The 27,427-nt window shown below is 36.6% G+C and overlaps 1 protein-coding gene across 1 annotated transcript; it reads right to left on the minus strand.

Moving 5' to 3' along the window:
• Positions 1 to 1,703: 1,703 nt before the first annotated feature.
• On the minus strand, positions 1,704 to 26,402 carry LOC145985389 (monocarboxylate transporter 12-like). Its single transcript, XM_083119362.1, has 7 exons — positions 26,331 to 26,402; positions 17,017 to 17,162; positions 14,059 to 14,185; positions 13,082 to 13,225; positions 9,630 to 10,340; positions 5,832 to 6,023; positions 1,704 to 1,843 (listed from the first exon to the last, which is right to left on the minus strand). Exons 2-7 carry the CDS (start codon positions 17,122 to 17,124, stop codon positions 1,704 to 1,706), a joined length of 1,422 nt encoding a protein of 473 aa, XP_082975488.1. The 5' UTR covers positions 17,125 to 17,162; positions 26,331 to 26,402.
• Positions 26,403 to 27,427: the final 1,025 nt, after the last annotated feature.

Raw genomic sequence — 27,427 nt, forward strand, 5'->3', positions numbered from 1 at the left:
GTTTATGGAAAGGAAGCAAGGTGAATCCAATTTCTATTCAAATAGTGGACTCAAGTCGGAATTTGTCAACAGCGCCAAGTTATTTTCACTCAATTTCAATTTTGTGATTTGTAAAATAATAATAATAATAATACAAATAAAATTAACAGTAAAAGGTAAAATACGAGTTTGTTTTTTGAGGTAGGTCTACTTTGGTGGTCTGGGAGTTAGGTTCTCTCACTCATTGTTTCTTGTTTCTCTCTCGACTCCTTCCTTAATCACTTTTTTCCTCCCTATATTTCTGTTTCATTCTTTTTTCTGTTGTATTAAATTTTTCCATCCGTCTTTGTTCCTTTACTTTCTCTCCCGATACTTATGCTTCTTTCTCTTTTTCTTATGTTTCTCTATCACTCTTGTTTTCTGTTTCTTTCTTACTGATTCTCTATATTTCTTATTTCTTTACCTCGTTCTTCATGTCTTTCTTTCTCTCTTCCAAACACTTTCCTCTTTTTCAGTTTTTCTTCCCTTCTTTATATCTCTCCTCTTATCTTATGCATCTTTCTGTTTCCCATGTGTTGCTTTATCACTCTTGTTTTCTGTTTCTTACTTACTGTTGTTTATCCACATATTTCTTTCTCGTTTTCCTTTTCTTCTCACGTTTCTATGTTTATCTTTCTCTCTCTTTCTTTCGTTGTCCATTTCTTCATATTTTTTTCTCTCTTTCTTCCTATGTTCCTACATCTCTTCCTTTCTGTTAACTGTTTTCACTTTTCTTCCTTTGTTCAATAAAAGTTAAATGCTTCTATTTGTCTATTGACAGTCACTTAAAATATATTCAAATATTTACTATGATATTGCAATAATTCCAATAGATAGGGCAAGAGTATACCGAGCAATATGTAGAGTTTTGTGTGAAATATAACAGCAGCATCTATGATATCAGTGTAGGCTTAATCAGATACATCAGAAATTTCCAGTTTGAGGGTAACCATGGTAACTACCAGCAATTGATAAATGACGTTGAAGATGCGTTTACTGTGTAACCGCGATAAATTCCATGGTTACTAATCAAAACCTGGCACATTTTGACGAATGAAACTATTATTTTAAATATGAGTTATTTATAAAAAAATATGCGTAAATTAAGTTGATATATCCTTGTAAAGCCTCAATTAAAAGAAACACTCTAGAATCGTCATTCATTTTGTGGACACTTCTGAGAGCTCCAAACCTATATCAACGAAAATTCTTGTACAGTGGGATCCACAAGTATTGCGAGATAAATTGTCCATAACTATTTTCTCTTGCATCTTATACCCAGTGGAGACACATAGTGGTTCTGAAGTCACTTTAAACTGTAGGCCCAGACTCGGTTAGCCTTACTATGCATAAAGTGGACTTAAATAAGAAAAAACTCCAACTCTTGTGTATGTAGGTACTTCCTCCAACTGTCCGCAGTAAGTGAATTGCATTTTTACCTTCCTGAAAAAGAACAGTTCTCCTTCTAACTCTCCGTCAACCTTAGCACATGAGCATCTATTTAGTACCCATTTTCGCTAAATGCGAAAGTAGCATAAAATAATTAGGACATTTCTTGTTTTTACTTTTATTCTATGGTTCTATACAAAATTTAAAACAAAATTTGATCTAAGACAAGTTATAAATTACCATAGCATGAGTACAAACAATGAAGTTTTGCAAACTTAAAAAGCAGGTCATGAGTATTATATCGGCGATTTGCTTCTTTCCTTTTTACAAGTCGTTACTATGTACTCCACCCCTCTTAAAAAGGGGGCAATAAGGGCCATTGCACATAAAGAGTAAATGCACGTTGGGTAACTTTCGCTCACGTCTCGAATCAAACCTGCGAATTAGAATATAAAACACGAATTAGTTACATAATAAATACCACGGGAGTCGTTAGTGGGGAGGACAGGGGGAACAGGTCCCTTCAATAATCCGGAAAAATGTATTGGAAGATATTGGTGTCTTATAATCATGTATCTCCTCCTCCGCAATAACTCGAAGTAATACCCATAATGCTCAACAACAGGAATGCAAAATTTTAATGCCTTTTTTATGTTTGTGGATATTTTTAGTGACGCTTGATTAAATGCTTTTGCATGATATTCAGTAAATGAGGCTTCATTTGTATAATATTAATTTATTGAGAACTTTTTATTCCCCTTAGGAGAATTAGGGCATGTACAGTCACCAGTAATAAAAATGGGACACATTCATCCTGAAAGCACGCTTCCCTGCAAGGCTGTTGTGTGTTGCCTAAATCCACGTTAATAAGTGCATTTTAGTAGCAAATTTTCAATGGCAACTTTTACCAACGCTATAGACTTAGGCAACACACATAACGTCTTGCAAGGAAGCAAATATTTTGGGATGTAGGTATCGATTTTTAATGCCGGTGACAGTATATTACAAATTATATGTTGACAGCAGCGTACAGGTATCCAGTTATACAATTTGTTACCAAATAGTTAGAAAAATATTGAGAGAATCGTGGCCTTTAAAAGTATAGTAAAAAATTACTGATGGAATATACTTTATATCAATTAAAGCATTGCAACAAGTAAATAATTTTGTAAAATCAATTTAGATACATTATACAATATTGTATCATTAGTGCACTATAGAATAAGAACATAGTGCCCAATTTATGTTTATATATACGAGGGTTATCTTTTAAGTAAGTTCCGTTTTGCAATAGAAACTAAGTAAGTAAATGTTCTTTTTAAAAAACATTTATTTTCTGAATTTACATGCATTTCTCTATTTTTCTATATACTTTCCTTGCCGTTTTAAACATTTATCTTAACGAACTACAAGTTTTTGCATACCCTCCTCATAGATTGACTGATTGATTGATTGAATTGCTTTATTTTACTTCTCTTCTTGTGCCACTTTTGGCTAATTTGTCAAGATGAGGATGAGTGATGATATGATGAAATTTATGAATGGACACTCACAAAGATCCATGCCCAGGTCTGGATTCGAACCCGGGCCCCTTGCGTCGTAGCGCGATGTGCTAACCACTCTACCACGGGGGCCGGCCCTCCTCATATAACTCTGCCGCCTGTGATGATAGCCAGTTACTCACGGAGTTAATTGTTGTTCCTTGCGGCAAAAAGTCCACTAACAAAACACCCTACCTATCCCAGAACACAGTTGGCATGATGCTGCTCAAATAATACCGGGAGCCTGCGCGCGCATTCATTGCCACGCTCACGCGCAATTTCAAACGGTATTCACAAACAGACCTTGAGCCTAGCGACTACCACCTACCTCTTCCGCCACCCGAAGACCTTCCTGGGCGGCAAGAGTTTAGACACTGATGAAGAAGTGAAAACGACGTGAGTAACTGCATATCATCACAGGCGGCAGAGTTCTATGAGGAGAGTATGCAAAAAGTCGTAGTTCGTTACTATAAATATTTAAACCAGCAAGGAAATTATGTAGAAAAATAGACAAGTGTAATGCAAATTCAGAAAATAAATGCTTTTCTGAAAAACATTTACTTACTTCGTTTTTATTGCACAGACCTTACTTAAAAAAATAACCGTCGTATTACACTGCGCAACACGAAATTTGTCCTTTAGATGAAAATTCTAATGTATTTGAGCATGACGAAAACGAATCTGCAATTTGTTTCTGTGTTTCACGTGCCATTTAGCCAAAAACACAAAGTTTGATAATTACATAAGAAACGTATGGTACAAAAAAAAACACGACAGCGTGTTTCTCCTGTCTTACAAAGAATGAATGAATGCTCTAAATTGTACATTGGTATGACAGGATAAGGTGCATGCAAAAACGTTACATGAAATACTGTTTTTCTTTGTGGGTGGGACAGAGCGCTAATTATTATGTCCGTAAGCACTGGCCGCCACGACAGGCATATATTCCTGGAACCAAGAACATGTCACGAGATCCAATTGAATAGCCCAAAAATGTGGGATGCGGCAACGAGGAAGAAGCTTCACGCGATTAAGCCCACCATAGGTGCATGGCGTTCTTCGCCCGTCTCTCTAGTGAAGAAGAAGTTATTCTTACTTGACTGTGTAGTGGACACAGTCTACACGACTGTGTCGTTGCTTGGTCACTTGCTGCAAGGATTGGATCCCCTGATGTGTCGAATTTGTAATATTGTAATATTCTACATATTATTGTTGAATGTGCCGATCTTGCTTGATTTCCTCCTGCAGACTTTTAATCTTCAAAGCTGTTTGTCAACCCTGTTGGAATATGATGACAGTGTTTTGGCAAATAAGTTTAGCTTTTGAGAAGAGCTGGTCTTGTAAAGGCTCCTCTACAACCTTGTGCTTTTTACACCCCTTATATTATAAGTAAGAATCTTAGATAATGGGATATTTCCCCGCATATATTGAAGGGTGCAAAACGGCCACACGTGCAGACGCAACCAAAAAAATTTAATTCAATCAATGGTTGGAGTGTTCTAGTTTCCTGGGCAATGTCAAAGCACACAATTATGGCAGTTCGTGACATGGTGCACTGATATTTATTTCTCATGCGGTGCCAGTTGTCCCTCAAATTACACTTTCTGGACTCACATGTGGGCTTTTCACCGTTAAACCTGGGAACAGTCAGTGATGTACATGGTGAAAGGTTCCGCCAGGACATTCCTGCGTTTGAAAAGCCTTTCAGAAGACGTTGGAACGGCAGTATGTTTGGTAACTCTTGTTGGTATATCATCAGGGAGACTGCTGCAGATATGTAGAAGCATTAATGCTACACAATGTCATTTTTGTAGGTATTATTACTGTGCCTTTTTACTGTACAGTGTATTGTAATATGCCTTTCACACATACTTGTAGCAATGCATCAGGTGGCTGTCCAATGAAAATGATGCGTGATAGAAGCATACGGTATTCACACTTCAATTCTGTATCCTTGGTTTAGTCCAAATCACATGATTTCATCTAAAGGACAGAAAATGTCTTCAAATTTGTTGTGCAGTGTTATTTGTGTCAACATACCGGCTGGTTAGAATTAAAGTTACCCAACTCAGAGCCCTCTGTAGCCTGTTTGAGGCATCGTAGAACTCTGAAATTTGGTGAATCCACTATGCACACCATGGGGAAGAGGATGGCGATAAAAATAGTTCAATTTTCCGCCACCAGGTTGAGATGTGGCGCTGTTCTTCCATGATGGGTTGTAATGATGACGTAAACTGCTCCAATTGGTTATGGATTTGCCTTTATCTTGCAATCTTGCAATAAACGAGAGATTATTTTCTCCCAACTTCAAGCCACTAACAAATGTCTTTCTAATTAATAACTCAGCTAAATAACTTAACGTGATTATTTGTACAACCCATCATGGAAGTACAGTGGCACATTTCAACCTGGTGGCGGAAAATTGAAATATTTTTTTATCGCCATCCTCTTCCCCATGGTCTGCATAGTGGATTCACCAAATTTCAGAGTTCTACGATGCTTCAAACAGGCTACAAAGGGCTCTGAGTTGGGTAACTTTAATTCTGGCCACCCCCTTTTATTTGTAATGTACAGTCACCAGCAATAAAAATGGGACACCTAGTGCTAGCTTCCCTGTTATGTGTGTTGCCTAACTCTACAACGATAAGTAGATTTTAATAGTAAATTTTGAATGGCAACTTCTAACACGTAACGCCTTGCAGTGAAGCGAGTATTTCAGGATCTAGGTGTACCATTTTCATTGGCGATGAGTGTACATTCATCAATGCTCCTTGTATAAGCCACATCACACTTGCCATTTTGATAGACACCTCACACCTGGCATTCTCCGTTCTTTGTCTTTGTTTTAGAATTCAATTGTTATCAACCCTGATTTTAACTTACCAAGAATCGGTCCCAGAGCTATGGTCACTATTCCGCTAATGACCATGTTGAGTCCTAGAGCACCGGGTAGCCTATCCAGAGGACATATTTCAGCAATCACCAGAGGAGGGTTTATGAGCACGGGACTTCTGAAGAAGCCGCAGAAGGCTGTTACCGCCAGCACCGCAGGGTAGCTTTGTACTTGCATCAGGGCTGTAAGAACAAACCATAGATTAAATACACAGGAAGAATGAAAACTATTTCGTATTAATAGGAAGACCATTGGGCCTCTACCGTTCGCATTTCTAGCTGGCGGTTGTGAACGAATCAGCGATCAGTTGAATTCTCTTCGACTGATGTCGAGCATTTTCGTGTCACGTAGCACCCGAATGTTGCGAGCGGGGGGGCTCCCTTATCGCACAACACTTGAGCAACCTTTCGTTCTGATGTCAGACGAGGAATGCCTACCTTGTTAGGTTAGGTCTGTTAGGCTTGGTTCTATTAGCATAAATACACTGATTTCTTTATTTATGCTAAGGAAACTAAAACTAGCTAGCCTAACCTAGGCATTTAGCCTAAAATTAAAAGCATTCTCCCGTGACGTCAAAACGCAAGGATGCTCAAATGTTGTGCGATAAGGGAGACTCAAATAAATGAGCGTCGGATACACAGCATGTTGCCAAACGTCCTGTAAAACGAGAAAGGGAGAGAGTTGAACAGCGCCGTTACTGGATACAAGTTGTACAATAGTAGCCTACACAAAGCACGGGACATTAGTACACGAAATACCCAAACACTGTATAAACAAGCTAATTAAAACAACGGACAGATACAGACGTACGCTTGGCAACGTTGCAACGGGAGAGCGATGTTACCCCTACAGCTTTTACTTCGCAACTGAGTTTGTTGACACTCATCGAGGCGCACACCCCCGAAGAAGATTGGCGTACACATAGAGCTATATAGAGCTAATTGTCCTGGATCCAAAAATCTATTACGTATATTATTCGTATGTGGTACAGTGGGATCCATGAGTATTACCGTGCAAATTGTCCATGACTATTTTCATTAATTTTTAACTTACATCCTGTGTGTTTTTAAGCGATGGATCTTTATGTATGCTGGTGCAGAAGTTATCAACAGCTTGTTTTGAGTTTTCTTTTAATTCTTGAAGCTCTTATTGGGTCAAATAAAGTGCACGAACATGGTGATGGACAATTTGCACGGTAATACTCATGGATCCCACTGTACATTCATATGCACTTAAATATGGACAAAATTTAAAAATTTCCCTCTGATATTTGCTTTATTGTACATCGACGGAATCTAGTTCATTGCTCTGATTTCGTTGCCATTAGGAAACGTGAGGTACTGTACGAGTATATCCGCGAGGGCCTCACGTTTTGAAAAGTGAAACATATAGACACTTTCCCTTGTAGTAGCAGTAAAACCAGCATTGTTATTGGCAGTACGTAATTATTACCTGTTGATATGTTTGAATCATTGTTTTAAGTCCACTTTCTGCACAGATTGGTTAATCGGGACTGGCCTACAGTGGAATCCGAACCATTATGTGTCTCCACGAGTATCGAACCCGGTACTCCTTGATTTCAAGGCAACGACTTTACTACTATTACCTCCGAGGTACATGTCGTCGACCTGTGCCGCGTAGCATGCCGATTCCAAACCGACTAATAGCGGTCTACTTGCAATGAAGCAGCGATGGGGAAGGGCCGAACGATGATTTTAGTTCCATAGTAAAGTTTCAAAGTCGTGGTGGTAAATTTTCTGAACCCACGTACCCATAACATCGGTGCAGTCTGCTTCCTCGATATCGTCTTCACCAGAAACCAACGGGGGTTATTGACACAGCTGCACACGTTGTCCTACACGACACCTTTCCTGGAAGCGCGTTTGCACACGTACCGTTCGTTTGTCGGGAAGGAAGGCACGAAAGCCTGATGGTTCCTGCCCTGCGTTGCCCACCTCTCGATAAGAAGAAGTAGTTTATTCTGTGAAGTTATGCTAAATACTGATACATTCTGCTAGGATCTAAATAATGATAACAATGAATTATTATTATTGATATAATTTGTAATTTTAAGTTATGCATCTATTTTTTCCGAGATGAGTTCAACATTAAACCAGAGAGAGTTTGAGATGATTCATCGACTACAAAGAGGAACATTTGTTTTATTTGTGCCCCGCAACTTTATACCGACTCTTGCCATAAAATATTAGGTAGCAAAGAAGGAAAGAAAGAAAGAAAAAAGGAAAGAAAGAAAGAAGGATCTCTCTCCTTTTTCCTACACCTCTCTCTCTTTTCTTTTTCTCTCTTTCCTTCATTCTCTCTTTCCTTCTCTCTCTCTCTCTTTCTTTCTTTTTGTTTCCTTCTTTCTTTCTTCTTTCTCTCTCTCTCTCTCTCGCTTCTTTCTTTCCTTCCTTCTTTTTCTTTCTTTCTTTCCTTATTTCTTTCTTTCATTCTTTCTCTTTTCCTTCTTTCTCTCCTTCTTTCTTCCTTTTCTTCCTGCCCCCTCTCTTTCTATCTCTCTCTCTATAGAGAGGGAGAGAGAGGGGAGAGAAAGAGAGAGAGAGAGAGAGAGAGAGAGAGAGAGAGAGAGAGAGACCTCGCAAGGTAAACGGGAGAATAAATAGAAGATGAAGAGGAGAGGGTGTGGTTGGAAAGGCATGTCCCTGGCCAGAAATAAGATCTGGATGTCGTTTTATTTTTAATTTGCAAAATATATTTTTTTGAAGCGAATTTCTCCCTCCCAGAGGAGTTTGTTTGCAAATCATGTTAGATTTTCCCATTATGTAAACACAGAGTGTTAGGTGTGAACGAAACTCATATTGTGCTAGGTTTAGCATCCTTATGCTAGGGTTGGCATCTCTGCCCTGCTTCAAAGCAACTTCCAGCTAAATTTTATGGTTTGGGTCTGTCTTATCTTTCATTATCCGAGGCGCAGGGGGCTGGTCGCGACTCGCGATGTGTCGAGGAGAGCTCCGAACGCATACCCACCATCCAAAGTTCCTTCCCGGAAAGTTGTCATGTCGGGCTACGTGTGCGCCTCTCCCATTTAGCCCCGTTGTTTCTTGGTGCACTCGATATAGAGGCAGGAAAAGCAGTCTATCTTATCGGTACGTGTGCAAACGTGCTTAGAGAAGTTGTCACTCACTACTGGCTGTGGTAAATGGATTGTATCCCCCAAAAGGTTCTACTGCACATAGTGAAGAATGAGTGATATACGAGGGTTACAGCAAAAGTCATGTCAACCATTTTTTCCCACGATAATGCAGGTCAGGCAAGAAATTTTAAAATATACTGTGGAGACCCCGTTACATTCAATGTATTGTGCCACCACTAGATGGTAGTGGCTGCCAAGACATTGAACAGACGGAAGTGGGAAGTCAGTGCTTGTTTAACAGTCGTGCAGGATGAATGTGACCCGGCATGAACAGCGTTCTTATGTGAAAGTAGCAGTTCTCCGTGGAAGGAATGCGAGAGAGTGTCATACTGAGCTTGTGGAAGCTTTAGGAAACTATGCTCTACCATACCGAACTGTTGCGAGGGGTAGCAGCATTCGGGCGTGGAAGAGAAGCAACTGCCGACATGCAACGTTCAGGACGACCTGTGACTGCGCGTATTTGTATTTTTCTCTATCCTGACACAGATCTCTATGTTGTTCAAAATTCATACATTAAACGTTATCATATATTGTGACCTTTCAATTGTATATTTTATAATTTCTTGCCTGACCCGCATTATCGTGGAAAAAATGGTTGCCATGACATTTGCTGTAACCCTCGTATGATACTTACTAATTTTGGAAATTACTCCTACCACAGTTGCAAACAGAAATACAGTCCTGTTAGTTAACTTGAATCGGTTTGTCATAATTGGGAAAACAAGCCTTGAAAACAAGTCTGCCCCCAAGTACGCTGTTAAACCCATAGCCGTCTTTGATTTGTCGAATCCTATCGAAGAGGCATGTAGAGGGTATATGGTTTGGAAGTTAACTTCGGCCATGAACGCCACTGCTAAACCAAGGACTGCACTAACGTAGTTGAAGTCTTTTAAGAAGTCCAGGTCAAACGTCTTTACAATTTTCAGCCACAAAGATTTTTTAGAAGTTATTGTAGACAGATACTTATTGTTAATCACTGTCTGTGTGATGTCTGAAGTCTGTTGTGATTGTTTCGATGTTGCGGAAATAGGCACAATTTCAATTTTCTTGTCTAGTTGAAGAACGAGTGGTTCATCTTGCTCACTAATTTTCAAAGTCTTTTTATGCCGCGTCACTGGTCGGTACAAGGAAGCTCCCACTAGAGTGTGAAGGCTGAAGGCAGCTATCAGGGCGACGGCCGGACGGAAGCCATAATGGTCGAGAAGAATCTCAGCTGCCATTGGTCCTCCTATATTCGCCAGTCCAATCCCGAACTGACATATTCCCATCACGGTGACACGTCTTCTCACGAAGTAGTTGCTTAAGGTTGTGAATCCAGAAGGAATCAGTAGACCTAATCCAGTTCCTGTAAAATAGAATTCCAGAATAAATATATTGAATTGATTGCTAAGCTGTGTTCTCTGTTTTGTTTATGGAAATCAAATGTACATTTAGGCCTCCCCGATGGCGCAGGTCGCGTCGTCGTCTTGAAATCAAGGGTTCCCGGGTTCGATACCCTGTGGAGTCACATAGTGGTTCGGATTCCACTTTCAACTGTAGGCCCAGTCCCGATTAGCCTTACTGTGCACAAAGTGGACTTAAAACACCAACTGAAACCAAACCAAACTCAAATGTACATTTAAATAAGATGACATTTAGTCGACACTATAGTTTGGGTTTTGACATACGATCATCCTACGCACATGTATGCATGGGTTTTTTAAGTATTCTAAGAAAATTGAAAATAAATATTTGCTTAAAAACGTGATAAAATTCTTAAAACATGGAATTTATTTTAATGCCTCAACATGTTTGATTCCACAGAACTAAAAATATAAGTCTCAAGTAACATGAGAAGGAATTAAAATTATTATTCTAGACTGCGATAAAAGTTCAAATCATAGAACTTTCACTTTATGGGTGTCGGGAAAAATGCGCCCGGGAAAATTGCGCTCTCGCAATAAAAGTGGGAAAAATGCGCCCTCTCAAGAGTAACCACAATGAAAAGTGGGAAAAATGCGCCCAGCACACACAACCTTCACCAATATGATAATATATTGATTAAAACAACCTTTACGCAGCTTCTCCTCACACTTAACACAGGTTTGGGACTGTCAGGAAAGATAATTTTGTTTTTAAAGTACAGTAAAAATATTCATTTTTCTGGCGTGTTTAGAAGCTGGAGATGATGTCCGTTGTCATATTTTTTTTTAATTTTACTTTTGTAATTTTGATTTAATATGTTGTAATTTTTATTTTATTTCATTAAAGTTTTTATTTACATTTGTATTTCCATTTCTTGTGGCCTCCGTTGACGATCTTTTACTCCATTTTTTGGATGTACGCCAGACTTCTCAGGCACTTGGTAAGGTCCTTGGGTGTGCTTGTTTTGTAAGTATGTAAAATTTTGCTAATCTGTTCATCCAGTTTTATGTACGTTCATTTCCTCTTCGTTCCTTCCAAACCGATGCTAGCCCTGTCATATTTGTATCCGCTGTATTCCACAGTGCCACACATCAACTGGTAGATTTGGATTTTGCAGCCATTGTTGCACAAAGTAGTCAAGAAACGCTGTCAGTTTCTTCTGCTGACTGGTCATATGTGCTGGGCGCATTTTTCCCACTTTCTAATGTGGTTACTCTTGGGAGGGCGCATTTTTCCCACTTTTATTGCGAGAGCGCATTTTTCCCGGGCGCATTTTTCCCTGATTCACTTTATGTACCTAATAGTTCCTACACTCGATATTGCATTTCATTTATTAAAGTTTAAGCATTTTATATTACTTCAATCTTACTGTTTAAATAAGGGTTAAGTACTATTACTAAAAATTGTATTGAAAATGCATCAGAATGACCAAAGTGTCCATTACGTGACCTTGGAAAATTTATAAACGCTTGTAATGTTTAAAATGAGAGATATTTTATAACAGAAATCCTAAGGCAAGTTGTATCATGTTTCCTATATTAATATAATTATGTTGAACTGAAAATTGTTTCTCCCTGAATATATATTTCCTCAAATAGCATATGTAAACTACCTGTGAATTGTGCTGTACATTGGAAAGAAAAACTTATGTTGCAAGTGTTACGATACTACTACACCTAGAGGGACGATTTGGAAATATGAAATTTACCATACAGTATGAACCATACCAATTTAACGTGCTATTAGGCATTATTACAAATCATAAATGCTATTATAAATCCTGGTCTACTTTTTATTGGTGGAATTAAGCGTGGGTTTGTTGGGGGTTCGAGTTGTCACAACGGATATATATATATATTTTTTTTGTTACGGAGAGGGCGGGGAAGGTTAATGGAAAATAAAGTATGGTTATTATTATGTGATGACATAAGTGTTTCAATTCGCCATCTAAAGTTGCACGAAAATATAATAGGCGATATGTTGGGGGCTGTGTCCACATTTCTTGGTATTACAGGCTCCCTACGTGGAGCTAAGACGTTCGAAAGTTAAATATACTAAATATATTTTATTACTGACATATTCTCTATCATTATGGCTAAAATGTTTGAATTTATCGTTGAACCAACTTTATTTTATTGTGAATGTACGGGCGTATCACAATAGAAGACTTGAAGGAATGAAATACTACATTCTACATTAATTTATTGAAAATAAACACTCCTGGGGTATTCCAACGTTACGTGTGCGACATTTTACCCACAAAATTTAAGGTTCTAGACATGATGAAAATGTTCACAATGAATTGATTTCATGAAATTATGAAGTATTTGGTGGTGTCTGCTAAAAATTGAAAAAAAAAACAACTTGTATGATGGTATAGGCTGTATTCATGAAAAGCATTAACAAAAGTGATTGATTTGGTTAAAACTCACTCGCATTAACAAAAGTGCGTTACGTGTGTGACACTTTAAAAATGTAGCAAATTTTGAATTCATTTGTCTGTGAAGCATATAGGCTGCAGAATCTAGTAACTTTTATTGGTGAAATGTGGAAATTATATGCATTCACAAACATCTAAACCTTAATGCAATTAAAAACAATAAAACTTATCTTTTATATACAAATACTGTGCATAAACGTGAGGTCATATTGTCTAAAACTGTATTGTAATTTACATCTTACCACACATGACGCCATAGGTTATGGCGATGTGGATCATGGAGTTGGCAAAGGTAGTAAGAAAGTAGCCCATGAAGTACAAGAGGCTTCCTGCTATGGCTACATGACGGCAGGAGAATCTTCTGATGAGTAGATCCAGCACTGCTCCTGAAACAAGCAACATTGGTAAACGTGAATTATGAACTGTGTATAAAGGCGTGTCTGTAACTTTGTTACTAGTAAATGCTATAGAAAATGAACAAATTGCAAAAACCTACAGAAATTACCGTAACATTTACAATATTCTACAGTAAAAATGTAACAGCCAGCCTGTTAATTTTTAAAAATAATCGTGACGCAACCTTTTTTTTTTATTTAATTTTGAATATTTTGTCTTGCATACAGGTAGATAATGGTTACAAATTATACATTTGTTCACCATAAATATATATTTATTTAAAACGGAATCATTATTATTAAAATGATTTCTTGGCAAAGCATTAAGCGTATGTCTTGAAAAAATAAAATAAAATATAATTAATCTAGGAATCTGCATATCCTAACTATCATGCAATTAAACATACATTGATACAATTGCATTAATTACGATAACTTTGTAATGACAGTTGATGCTTTAAAAACGGCCATGGTAATTTTTCCGGTACTTTGATGGCAGCGAAACTTGACGGTTTTAGTCCGTAATTTCTCCAGTCAATTTTTCAGTGTACATGAAATCGTACCATAGGGTCCTCAATTCATGCATGATATCACTACAAAAGTTCTTGCCTGGGTTAGACATTCCTTTGTTAGTATCCCTTCATCAAATTTACGAAATCAACATTTCATTCTCGTCGTTGCGATTAGCCAAAAATAGCAAAAGAATGACGTAAAGTAAGAAAAAAAATGATATTAAATGTCTTATAAGTTATGAAGCAAATGTGACTAGTGAACAATATATAATTACTTCCGAAAGACAAAATAATATTATACTGTTTACTTACCCGCAAAATAATACATAGCTAAGAAGACGTTATAAGTGAATGAAAGTCCCTTTGTTCCATATCCAAGTTTGTCGAAAAAGTCTTCAAACACAAAACCAAAGCATGATATGAATGATGTGGCTGACATCTAAACAAAAGACAGTTGTAAGAATATAATGTGTTAGTTTGTTAGACAACGAGGGTTAGTTTCTAAGGTTTATAGGGTTTAGTAGTTCATAAATTAAAGATCTCTTTAATTTAAGAAGGTAAGGTATGTGAACGTTAGTGACAATGTTTTTTCTCACTTGCATGAATCTTAGTGGCACACTCTCTATTATCTAGTCTTGCTTCTTATCTATTCTAACACTACGTTTCGGAAACACAACTTTCTCATATTCAAATGACTAACTAACTATCTAGCTTTCTTAAACCCGAAGGTTCATCGCTGCAGCAACACAGGCCTTCCATCTGTCCCTATCCTGAGCAAGATCTATATACTCTTTTCCATCCCTACCGATTTCCTTTAGGTCCATCTCAACATTATCCCTCCATCTTCTTCTTGGTCTTCCTACTGGTCTCTCACCATCAGGTTTCCCAACAAGAATCCTGTAAACTCCTCTCCTCTTCCATTCGTGCCCTGCCCACCTAAGTCTTCTTGATTTAATTATTCTATTAATATCTGGACACGAATATATATTATGTAGTTCAAAATTATGTAACCTTCTCCACTCACCTGTCTCCTCGTCCCTTTTAGGTCCAAATAATTTCCTAAGGATTTTATTTTCAAATACTGTCAATTTATGTTCCTCTTGCAATGTATGGGACCAAGTTTCACACCCATATAAAACTACAGACAAAATTACTGTTTTGTATATTTTAACTATTCTTTCTTAAATATTAAACGAGAAGACAAAAGTTTATGAAGAGAGAAGTAACATGCATTTCCTGAATTAAGTCAGCTTTTTATTTCCTCTTTAATATCATTTTCATTTGTTAATATTACTCCTAAGTACTTGAATTTGGAAACTGGTTCAAACAGGTTGTTATCAATAATTAGATTTTCATTATTACGTAACACTTAGTTTCGGCCTGGAAGCATATATTTAGTTTTCTCTTTGTTAACTTCCAAACCTATCTCTTTAGCTGCTTTGAAAAATATATTAGCATTATTCATATTCAAATGTACTATTATTATTTTTCCGATGGTGAGGATCGAAATTGTAGAAGAAACCGATAATGTGTAATTATGATTGTAATAATTTTCATAATAGCTGGGTGAAGAATATGGGTAACCTTGGATCCTCAGCTCTTTTATACCTTCGTGGTAAGGTGCAATTTGCATTCCATTATAAAATAACTCATCATCCCTATAGCACCTTGGAAAATAAAATATTATTTATAGTCTCAAAAATAAGGTTATAATACGTACATAAGGTAATGACTTATAATATCTTCATACAAAATACTCTATGATCGTGAAATGAAGAATAGTATATTGAAAATATATTTTTCAAATATGTATGCGTGTGATACATGAACATTTTGTTTTAACATCCACATAATTATTGTTCCGAAGTGACTTTGTTAGAGCCAACACTTGGCGGGGTGAATAGTAAAAACAAAATACCTATCTAATATAAAACGAAGAATTAATATTTTCTTTTATCTTTCAGATTTCCAAAATGAAGAAATAAAAGATCTAGGTACGTACAAAATCAGACTATGGCTCAGAAAGATGTAAATTTGTGTTATGTGTTAAAATATTCATTATCTTTTTACTTAGAATAATATAGACATGTGAATTATTGTAAGGTATAATTAATTCAGCATGTGAAATTATGCACTAGATCATTATCAGGAATTTAGCTCTTCTTTTCCGCAATTCCATTCTGAGAAATCATTACAGGGAACAAATGGCTTTTCAGATACACCGTAAAAATCTTGAGGCAAAGTAACGTCAAACATGGTCTTACAAATAATACTCAGACATGGGTTTGTACCGGCTGTTTCATAAACTCAAACAGTTTTTTTTTTTTTAAAAAAAAACCTAGAAATGTTCAATGTGTGCAGCACGGGTGACACAGCATGTATCGACACGATATTCTACTTCTTGCAACACTCTCATCAACATTGGCCTGTCGGTAGTGTCTATCGCTGCGATGATACGCTCCCTTAGGGCTGCGATATCACGCGGCAGCCTGTCTTTGATGAAACCTCACAAAAATAAGTCATGTGATGAGGCTGATTTGAGTGTCGCCTAGCGGCAGGGATGTGAACTCTTAGCTTAACAAAACATACATGCACAAACTGTTTGCGTTCCCCGATTGTTCTGGACTGGTTTAATTAACGTAAGTTCAAAAGTTTACTTGCAATACATTTTTGTAACCCCTCAAGTATTTATGAAACACCCAGTATATGTGAAGATCCGGTTCAGTTACAACTTTAAGCCAAGATATGTGAGATGCTTATTTACATTTATTATACTTTATAACATTTCTTTATTTTCGGCTAAATTTTTCCCAGTGGAGGCCACTGAAGATGTAGAACGCTAATTTTGGTATTAATTCGCAAATGACATTGCCTAACTCCACCTTTGGTGTATTCGTACAGCGTTGGCTCTCAAGCAAACACCAAGCATAGTGGCTATGAACAGTAGATTTGGTGTTGTGCTACACCAATTTGGTGGCAACTCGTTAGCACATTCTTTTAGAGTACACTTTCGAACAAAGTTTGGTGTAAAAAAAAGCAGCAAGTGTGTTTTATTACTGTAAGAAAAAACAGTGAACGAGTTTAACATTAATATTCATCAAGTGCAATAAGATTAATGAGGAAGGGAAAAATAATATAAGAATTATAGACCAAACTGTGAGCAATATGTAGTCTCCACAGACGACAAAGTCAAAATACCAATCAAAATTACAACAAAACCAAGCACACTTGGGTCAAGCAACAATAACAACAGCAATAAGTAATACATACAAGAGATAATGCATATCCCAAGGCTACGAACCAACCCCATCCTCCTTCTGGTGCTTCTGGAAGGGTTGATTCTTCCTTCGACTTCCTGTTCGTGTTATTGGGACCCATGATCGGTTCATTGACCTCTCTTGCGAAGAGAACAGCAGCTGTAATGAGTTGTAAATACAAGTTATTTACAGTATTATTTCTGCAAAGCAAGTTTGTTAAATGCACGGCCATGACAAATAGGCGGCTGGGCAGAATTGCGCTGGTGCCACATGTGTGAAAAGCAAAACGAGAGCGGGACAAAAGTGGCTGGTTCCCGCGCACTGTGTGACAACGTCAACCGGGCTGCCTTGTCTAGTTCGAACGTCAGACCGACCTCTCTCGGGGCATACTGTTGTCATCCCTGACCTTTCGAGCAAATACTGTCAGTTTGTATCACATGGATTACAAAGACCAACTCTACAGCGAGATCTTTCATTCTCTTAAACCTCGGAACACACCACACGGGATTGTGCTACGATGTGGCAACAGCGCGAACTTCTGCCACCCGCCTACTTTCGTGGCCGTGCGTTTGGTTATGTCGTATTGTTTCGTAAAGTGGAAGAATCTACATTCGTTGTGGTTGTAACGAACGCAAGTATTGATTCATTGGTGAACCAATCAGTTGAAACCTTTAAAAATAGACATATTTAATTTCAAATTAGAATATTAGAATAAGATAGTCTGCTGGGGGTGGGGAGGCCCAATTTTAATCTTTCTAGTTCTTAGCATTTGATAAATAGGTAACTACTCTTTGATTTCTTAACGTCGTATTTCTCTCTCTCTCTTGGATATTTGCAATGATAAGGATAGATACGAGAACAATGAAACGAATGAGAGAAAATCGCTAACACTCGTGGCATTGTTGCTACTCAAATGAAGAGTAGAACTTTGGAATAAGAGGAATTGCAAATTATTTGCAATTTCGATATTCAGTAAACAGTAACCATTGAACAATGTATCTACTGAAGAACAGTGACACCATCGGGTGCCAAACCGCCCCTCTGCCTGCCCATGGGCCTAACTTGGGGCCTATCTTTGGGATGGAATCGAGCTTGAGGCTTAACTTTGGGTAGGTGCATAATCATATTGTTGTCCACCATATAGTATTACACACTGATAAAATCCAGGATTATTTGTTAGTAACTATTACATTTTCGAAATCAAAAATATTGCTTTTATTACTTTGCTCCTCAGGTGTCAGGAATTAACAAAAGTACCCTTAACTTGTAAATTTTAATACACATGAACATTTGGGAAGAAAAGTGCGCCCCTTACCCCCACCAAGTTATGCCTATGTCCTTGTTTACCAGTCCACCCCCAGAAAAGAAGAATATGCCATTTTTGTATGTGTATATTAAATGTGATTGCTCCCCCAAAATATTTCTTCAGCCCTCTACCGCATAACTTATTTTTTCCGTGCGCCTTCACTATTGAGATAGGTATGGATATTTCAAGGTTGGATGCTAAGAACGAGCAAAGAGTTGTATGACTTTGGAATCTGTGTGAACTTTAAGATGAATAGAGATTATTGACGTGTTTTGTTCCTTCGGCACCATACATAGCGATTTCATTGAACTCAGTTACTGCAACTTGAACTACTTTCGATATTTTTCGTTTCTAAATTGTATTGTTCAAGGCCGCCCGCAGGATTTCTTCTCAGGGGGCAGCAGTGTTTAAAATGGAGGAATGGTGAGGTGATATCTCCTCCCCCCCCCCGACTGAAGAGAATTTTCATATAGCTTCTTGAGCACTAGAATAATTTGCATAAGCACTTAATCTGCTGTCTTTCACAACAGTCATCAATATTTTCACACTACAATTTCAAAATTTGAATTATATGAAGTCTTCCCTGGAATCTAAGAGGGGTAAGCGCCCCCTGGTCCTCTCTGCAGGCGCTCTTAGTATTGTTGATATTGCACAGAGTAATAAAGTCTTGAGAATTGCCGTTCTCATGTAATTAATTGACAAATGGCAAATTCATCCTCTTTGCTTGTATACCTTTTTAGTGATTATGAATACTTTTGCATGCATCTCGATAGAAAATATGTATCTTTAGGCTCTTTTGCCTTAAATATCTTTTCTTGTTCGTCTTTTTTTCAATTTATAAGAAATTGTGAAACAAAATTGCCTTGTTTGAAAATGTTACGGTTAAAAAAGCACCTTCATTTTCCCCATTTGTTTAGTATTTGATGTCATTTGTTAGATTGTCAAACTGTTGAAGTTCCAAACAACATAAGGTCTAAACTAACTAACTAACTCCCTAGCCTTCTTAAACTCGAAAGTTCATGGCTGCAGCAACACAGGCCTTCCATCTTTCCCTATCTTGAGCAAGTTCTATATACTCTTTTCCATCCCTACCGATTTCCCTTAGGTCCATCTCAACGTTGTCCCTCCATCTTCGTCTTGGCCTTCCTACAGGTCTCTTACCATCAGGTTCCCGACAAGAATCCTGTAAACTCCTCTTTCCTCTCCCATTCGTGCCACATGGCCTACCCACCTAAGTCTTCTTGATTTAATTATTTTAATAATATCTGGACATGAATACAAATTATGTAGTTCTAAATTATGTAACCTTCTCCACTCACCTGTCTCCTCATCCCTTTTAGGTCCAAAGATTTTCCTAAGGATCTTATTTTCAAATACTCTCAATTTATGTGTCTCTTTCAATGTAAGGGACCAAGTTTCACTTCCATATAATACTACAGGCAAAATTACTGTTTTGTATATTTTAACTTTTAGTTTCTTAGATACTAAACGAGAAGACAAAAGTTTATGAAGAGAGAAGTAACATGCATTTCCTGAATTAAGCAGACTTTTTATTTCCTCTTTAATATAATTTTCATTTGTTAATATTACTCCTAAGTATTTGAATTTGGAAACTGGTTCAAACGAGTTGTTATCAATAATTAGATTTTGATTATTACCTAACACTTGGTTTCGGCCTGTAAGCATATATTTAGTTTTCTCTTTGTTAACTTCCAAACCTATCTCTTTAGCAGTTTTGAAAAATATTTTAGCATTATTCTTAATTGTATTCACATCATCCCCCAGTAAGTCTACACCATCTGCATATGCTAACGAATGCTAACACCATTTAATTTTAGTCCTTCTTTAGTTTCTTTTCCCTTCCTAACAGCATATTCTAAGGCAAAATTAAAGAGCAATGGAGATAATGCATCTCCTTGTTTTAACCCATCATGAATTGTAAATTTGTCAGACATATTAATACCCACACGAATTTTACTTTCTGTTTCACTGGTGCATATTTTTATCATGTTAACAAGCTTCTTAGGTATTCCAAACTCTACTATATATATTATATAATTTATCTCTCTTGATCGAATCATATGCTTTTTTGAAATCAATAAATAGCTGATGGACATTTTGATTATATTCCCACTTTTTTTCAAGTGTCTGTCTGATGTGAAAAATTTGATCTGTAGTTGATCTGTTACGTTTCAATCCACATTGATACCTTACCATCCGGCGCTACAGCTCCTGTCGGGCCATGGCCTCCTCCACTATGTCCCTCCATTTCTGTCTGTCCTGGCATTTCTGTTTCCATCTTGTTACTCCTATCTTGTTTAGGTCCGTGCATACTTCTTCCTTCCATCTGCTTCTAGGTCTTCCTTTCCTTTTAGTTGAACATAGCTTACTCTCTATTATTCTTCTCGGCATGGCTTCTTTTGGTAGGCGGTATACATGTCCTATCCAGCTGATTCTCCTGGCTTTAATAAAGCGTACTATATTTTTATGTTTTATTAGTTCCTCTAGTTCGTGGTTGTATTTTATTCTCCATCCTATTTCTTCTCTAGTTGGTCCAAATATTTTTCTTAATATTGCTCTTTCAAATACCATTAGCCTTCTTTCTGTATCTTTGGTCAACGTCCACGTTTCGGCTCCATATGTTACTACTGGCCTGATTAATGTATTGTATATTTTCATTTTTGTTGTTCTTGTTATTATCTTACTTTTCAGCAGATTTCTATTTGCATAATATGCTCTATTTCCTGCTCTGATCCTTCCTTCCACGCATCTTCCTATGTTATTTATTTCATTTATTTTATTTCCCAGGTATTTGAATTCATGTACTACCTCGAACTTCTTATTACCTATCTCTATTTCTTTTCTTCTTTCTGGTTTTCGTGCTATTTTCATATATTTTGTTTTATTTATATTTACTTCTAGGCCCATTTCCTTAGTATAATTCTCCATGTCGTTAAATACTTGTATTAACTTATTCATAGATCTTGCAATGATTGCTATATCATCTGCATAAGCGCAGATTTGTGAGCTTTTATTAAAGATGGTACCTCTTTGGTCAATCTGTTTTATAGCATCATTCAATGCTATATTAAATAGTGTAGTCGACAATCCGTCCCCTTGTTTTACACCTTTGTCAAATATGAACTCTTCACTAAGTTGTCCTTTTACTTTTACTCTTGCTGAGGTATCCATCAGAGTCATCTGTACAAGTTGTCTTAGTTTTTTGGGTATACCAATTCTTTCCATTGCTTTAATTAGTTCTTCTCTTCGTACACTATCAAAGGCCTGTTTAAAATCTACAAACAGCACATGTAGTTCGCTCCCATGTTCATAATGTTTCTCTAATATTTGTCTAATTACAAATATTTGGTCTATGGTGCTCTTATTTTCCCGGAATCCTGCTTGATACTCTCCAAGGATGGGTTCAATTATTTCTTGTATCCTTTTATTTAATATGCTCGAGAATATTTTATATCCAACATTTAACAATGTTATTCCTCTATAGTTGCTACAGTTGTATTTGTCTCCTTTCTTATAAATGGCACATATAATCCCTTGTCTCCATTCGTCCGGTAGTTCCTCCTTTCTCCATATTTTACTAATCAGCTCGTGTATTTTCTGGTATAGTTGTGCGCCTCCATGTTTAATCATTTCGGCTACCATATTATCACTTCCTGGTGCTTTATTATTTTTTAATCTCCTGATTGCTTTTGTTACTTCATCTAACGTTGGTGGTTCTATTGTTTCTTCTTCCTCTTCTTCTGTTTCCCGTTCTGTATTTCCGGCTTCTATTCCATTTTCTCTTCTTGACAGTTTTTCTTTGAAATTTTCTGCCCACCGTTTTCTGATCTGTCTTTCTTCATACAGCATTTCTCCATTTTTATCTTTACATCCTTCAATTTCTGGTTTATATTCTTTTGTAAGACTGAACATGGCTTGATAGAATTTTCTCTCATTTTTTTATCTAATTCCTCTACTTCCACTAATCTTTGTTTTAAATGTTGTCTTTTCTTTTGGGTACATATTCTTTTAGCAGCTCTTCTTGATTCTGTGTACCTTGCACAATTGCTTCTAGTTTCTCTCTGTAACTTCTTTTTTCTTGCTTCATTCTTCTTCTGGATGGCCTCTTCGCATTCTTCATCAAACCATGGTTTTCCATATTCTCTTTTCTTTTCTCCTATTTTCTCTTCAGCTGTTTTTAATATTATTGATTTTATATTTTTCCATTCTTCATTACTATTCCTCTCTTCTATCTCTTCTGTTTGCTCAGTAACTTTTTCATTAATGGTGGCTTTAAAGGTTTCACACACCTCTATATCTTTAAATTTCTCTGTGTCCCATCTTTTTCCTAACATTCTTTGTTTTCTTCTGTCTACTTTAACAATTTTTAATCTTATTTTTGCTCGCACCATGTAGTGATCCGAATCGATGTTAGGTCCCCTCAGGCTCCTGACATCCATTATCGATGACCTATATCTTTTATTGGTGAGAACATGATCTATTTGGTTTACTTCTTGGGTTCTTGGAATCTTCCAAGTTCCTAAATGAATGTTTTTATGAGGGAAAGTGGTACTACTTATTATCAAATTGTTTCTTAAAGCAAATTGTATTAAATATGCTCCGTTTTCATTACTTATGTTGTGGAGAGTATGTTCTCCGCTAGCCTTATATATGGCTTCCTCCTTCCCAATTTTAGCATTAAAATCACCAATAATTAATATCTGGTCATTTTTAGATATTTTCTCATATGTACTTCCTAATAATTCATAAAATGTCTCTTTTTCTCTATCTTCTTTTTCTTCAGTTGGTGCATGTATTGACAGCAACGTTAGATTTCTAAACTTTCCTTTTATTCTCAATCTACAGATTCTCTCATTTATTGTTTCTATCTCCAATATTTTCTTGCTGGTTTCTTTCTGAATCATAAAACCAGTTCCAAATAATCCAGTTCTTTCTCTGGTTCCACTATATATCATGGTAAACTCTGGTCTTCTTATAATTCCACTTCCCTGCCACCTTATCTCCTGTAATGCCATTACATCTATCTTATATTTCATCATTTCTTGTGTCATTTCCATCATTTTTCCTGCTTGTAGCATAGTTTGCGTATTCCATGTTCCAATCCTTATCTCGTAGTCCTTTAGAAGTTTGCCAGGTTCGTTTCCTTTATATCTTCCTTTCCGAGGCATAGTGTTTGGTTTCTGAACCATTTTTTCTTTTATGGGGCCGGGTTGTTAGCCCTGCGCCCAACCCCCAACCTGGAGGACCAGGTAATTTTCTGTTGGGGTGTTCTTCCCCTAGCCTTTGCCAGTCCCCTGGCTCCTGCAAGGCAGCAGTGCTGATTTTGGTCCGCCCTGGCTATGCCAGTACTATATATATATATATATCTATATAGCATTCCCCTATCCGCCACCTGGGGAGGCGCCCGGTTGGAGATCAGCAACTCCTGGCCGGGAATCCACATTGATAATCACCTATAATTTCATTAGCATATGGGGTTAGTCTTGTTAAAGGAATGTTAGATAATATTTTATATGTCGTTGAGAGTAGAGAAATTCCACGGTAATTATTGCAGTTCATTTTATCACCTTTTTTAAACACAGGAACAATTATGGATTCTTTCCACTGTTGAGGGATTTCTTCTTTATTCCATATTAAACAAATTAATTTATGAATTTGACATATTAATGAATTTCCACCATATTTAATTAACTCAGCTGGTATTAAATCAATGCCAGGTGCTTTGTTATTCTTTAGCCTTTTAATAGCATCTTTAACTTCAGTCAAGTTAGGTTCTGGAACTAAAGGTTCTGCTGTGTGTACTTCATTTACTTCTGATTTATCTCCTACATGGACATTTGAAAGGTCATTAAAGTAGTTCTTCCATCTATTTAGAATATCGCTTGGGTCAGCTAGAAAATCACCGTCTTTATTTTTTATCAAGTTTACTTTAGGTTGCCACCCCTTTCTAAGCTCATTTACACCTTTATATAAATCTCTGCTGTTTGTTTCAATTTCGTTAATTTTGCTTTTCAAGTAATCTCTTTTTTTACTTCTAAACGTGCTGTTAACTTCTCGCTTTATTCTATTATAATTGTTTAGATTTGTATCATGAGAGTTATTTAACCACCTAAGTCTAGCCTGATTTCTTATTTCTATTAGATTATGACATTCATTATCAAACCATGGCTTACTTTTTCTCGGTTTATGGTATCCTATACTTTCTTTAGCTGCTATTTCTATTGCATTACGTATGTGCTCCCAATTCTTATTTACGTCTGTTTCATTTATATTTTCATCATCATTTAAATCCTGCAAAACATCAAATCTATTTGACAGTTTAATTTGGTAATCTTTCTTAATTCTTTCATCAGTAAACTTTCCTGTATCAAATTTTAGAACTTTTAGATTTTGTTGCTTATGATTTATCACTGAGAGTCTTTCTCTTAATTTAGCAATTACTAAATAATGGTCACTGGCACAGTCAGCATCTCTATGTGTACGAACATCAATTATACTAGTATGCCTTCTCTTATCAATGAGAATATGATCTATCTGGTTATGAGTTTTACCATCTGGAGAAGACCAGGTATATTTATGGATATCTTTATGTTCAAAAGTGGTACTTTTCACAATTAAATTCTTTGAGGTTGCAAAAGTAATCAATCTTATACCATTATCATTACTTAAATGATGAAGACTTTCTTTACCAATCGTGGGTTTAAATGTCTCTTCTTTGCCAATCTGTGCATTACAGTGACCTAACAGAATTTTCATATCATACTGAGAAAATTTATCAAAGACCTGTTCTAACTCTGTATAAAAATCATCTTTAGTATTATCTATCATCTTTATCTTCCGTTGGTGCATGTATGTTTATTAAAATAATTTTACACCACCTACCCTGTAAAACTGCATATGATATCCTATCATTAATAAATTCTACTGTTTTTAGAGCCGAGATAATTCTATTATTTATGAAAAAGCCTGTTCCAAAATTATGATTTTCAGTACCACCATAGAAAAAAGTATAATTTTTAGTTTTACAATTCCCTTCTCCTGGCCACCTAACTTCCTGGACAGCTACTACATCTAATTTATACTTAACTATCTCATTAACTGTACACTGAAATGCCCCAGGCCGGTAAAGGCTCAGAACATTCCAGGTGCCTAATTTAATATCCTTATTCCTACCGTAGATCTTATCCTTAGTCTAGGGACCTCCCAAAGTAGTCCCCACCCGGAGATCCGAACGGGGGACTATTTTACCTCCGGAATATTTTACCTTGGGAACATCCATGGCCTTATATTGCTGATTCTTGACATGGCTTTTTACAGTGCAGAGTTGTCAGATCTACGCCTAACCCCCAATATGAATGGAGGAAGACAAACACAAACACATTAGACAGCACAATTACTACACAAGACAAACACAAATACATAAATACATTAGACAGCACAACTACTACACAAGACACATACAAACACATCACAACTATAACACAATATAAACACAAACACAACTACTACACAATATAAACATAAACAAACTACACACCACAACTACTACACAAGACAAACAGAAACAAATTAGACAGCACAACTACTACGAAAGACAAGTCTCAAGTCTAACCCACTGATCTATGTTAACTTACTGACAACATTCCCTTAAAAACACGTAGATGTTTATGATAAAATCAACCTTCCCGTGTTCCAGCACGTTTTCTCCACAAGTCGTGAAATACGGAAAATCAAAAAATTTTCATAACTTCCTTATGAATTGGATTTGGCTTATGCCGATTTGTCAGGTGATGCAGGGCACTGGTATGATCACAACGATGTTAATAACTCAATATCGCAAAAAAAAACAAAAAAAAAAAAACGTCCTTGTCATTGGACCGATGATATATATCAACGATATTGACAATAATATTGGTTGTGTAGCCTATGCTAGTATCATCAATTTAGTTCACATAAGGTCTAAACCACATATAATTAAACGAAAATAAAGACTTTCTTACCTTCTATTTAGGTGAAATATTTTCACCTTCTCAGAGAGCTTTCCATTTCCGAACACATACTTTCATCCAATCGCGATGGTGTTATCATAACTACTTCATATGTTCCCCAGTTTTACGTTGAAACGAGAGATAGCGAAGATTAAGAACAGATAATATATATATATATATATATATATATATATATATATATATATAATTAATCATCTGCCACACTTATCGCGATAGTCACTCACTGCATAAAGAGCGACCTACTCTTTATCAACTCTGTGAAGCGAAGGAGATGAAATTCCTACAAGCACGCACCGTGGAACTCTATATTACGTAGTTTGTACTTACTATTAGATATTTCGCAGCTCTCATTGGCTCATTAAATGCTTCATTTATCTGGGTCAAAAAAGAAAGAACAATGATCTAGTTTCGAGCTCTTCATACTCACCGACAGGTCCTAATAAATGAGCTCTTGTAGTATTGTCCGTCGTCTTATAGCACAAACTATATTCTCACTTAACCAGTGGCGTACGCAAGGGGGGGGGTTAACGGGTTTAAACCCCCCCTTGAGCTTTTGAAATATTATGGAAAATGCTGTAGAAAAAATTAAAAATAGCTAATTTATCAGTCAAAGATCTGCAACAGTAATAATAATAATGATAATGATAATAATAATAATAATAATAATAATAATAATAATAATAATAATAATAATTTGAATTATTTTTCCCATGCAGCATGAAGAAAAACACAACATTCCAAACACAATCAAAGCGGCCGAAAAGTTCAATTTTGCAATTTTTTTGCAAAAAGTCGCGCGGTGACTCTTACGAGAATTGTGAAAATTCCTTGCTTCGTCGCAGTGTGCCGACCTTATTGCAAACGTTCTTCCCGGTTCTGATTTCACATCCTCTTGTGAACTCTCAAGTGATGCTGAGTCTACATCCACATCATTAAATAATGTTGAAGAAGTGCTTTGTGAATCACCTAGAAGTGATAAATGTGTTGAAATGTCTATAAACTTACTTTTCAACGAAAACATAGACTCAGTGGACTTTAGCAACATGTATTCTCGCGCTTCATCATCATCCTGGGCGAGTTCCATACAT

This window comes from Lepisma saccharinum, chromosome 3, assembly GCF_977018435.1.
Source record: "Lepisma saccharinum chromosome 3, izLepSacc3.1, whole genome shotgun sequence".
Taxonomy (NCBI): Eukaryota; Metazoa; Arthropoda; class Insecta; order Zygentoma; family Lepismatidae; genus Lepisma; species Lepisma saccharinum.

Coding starts and splice junctions, on each gene's coding strand:
- LOC145985389 (XM_083119362.1), bottom strand. CDS start 17,124: ATGGGTCCCAATAACACGAACAGGAAGTCGAAGGAAGAATCAACCCTT. Junction 14,186..17,016: donor TGGGATATGCATTATCTCTT/GTATGTATTACT, acceptor TCTTTTGTTTAG/ATGTCAGCCACATCATTCAT. Junction 1,844..5,831: donor AGCTCTGGGACCGATTCTTG/GTAAGTTAAAAT, acceptor TCTAATTCGCAG/GTTTGATTCGAGACGTGAGC.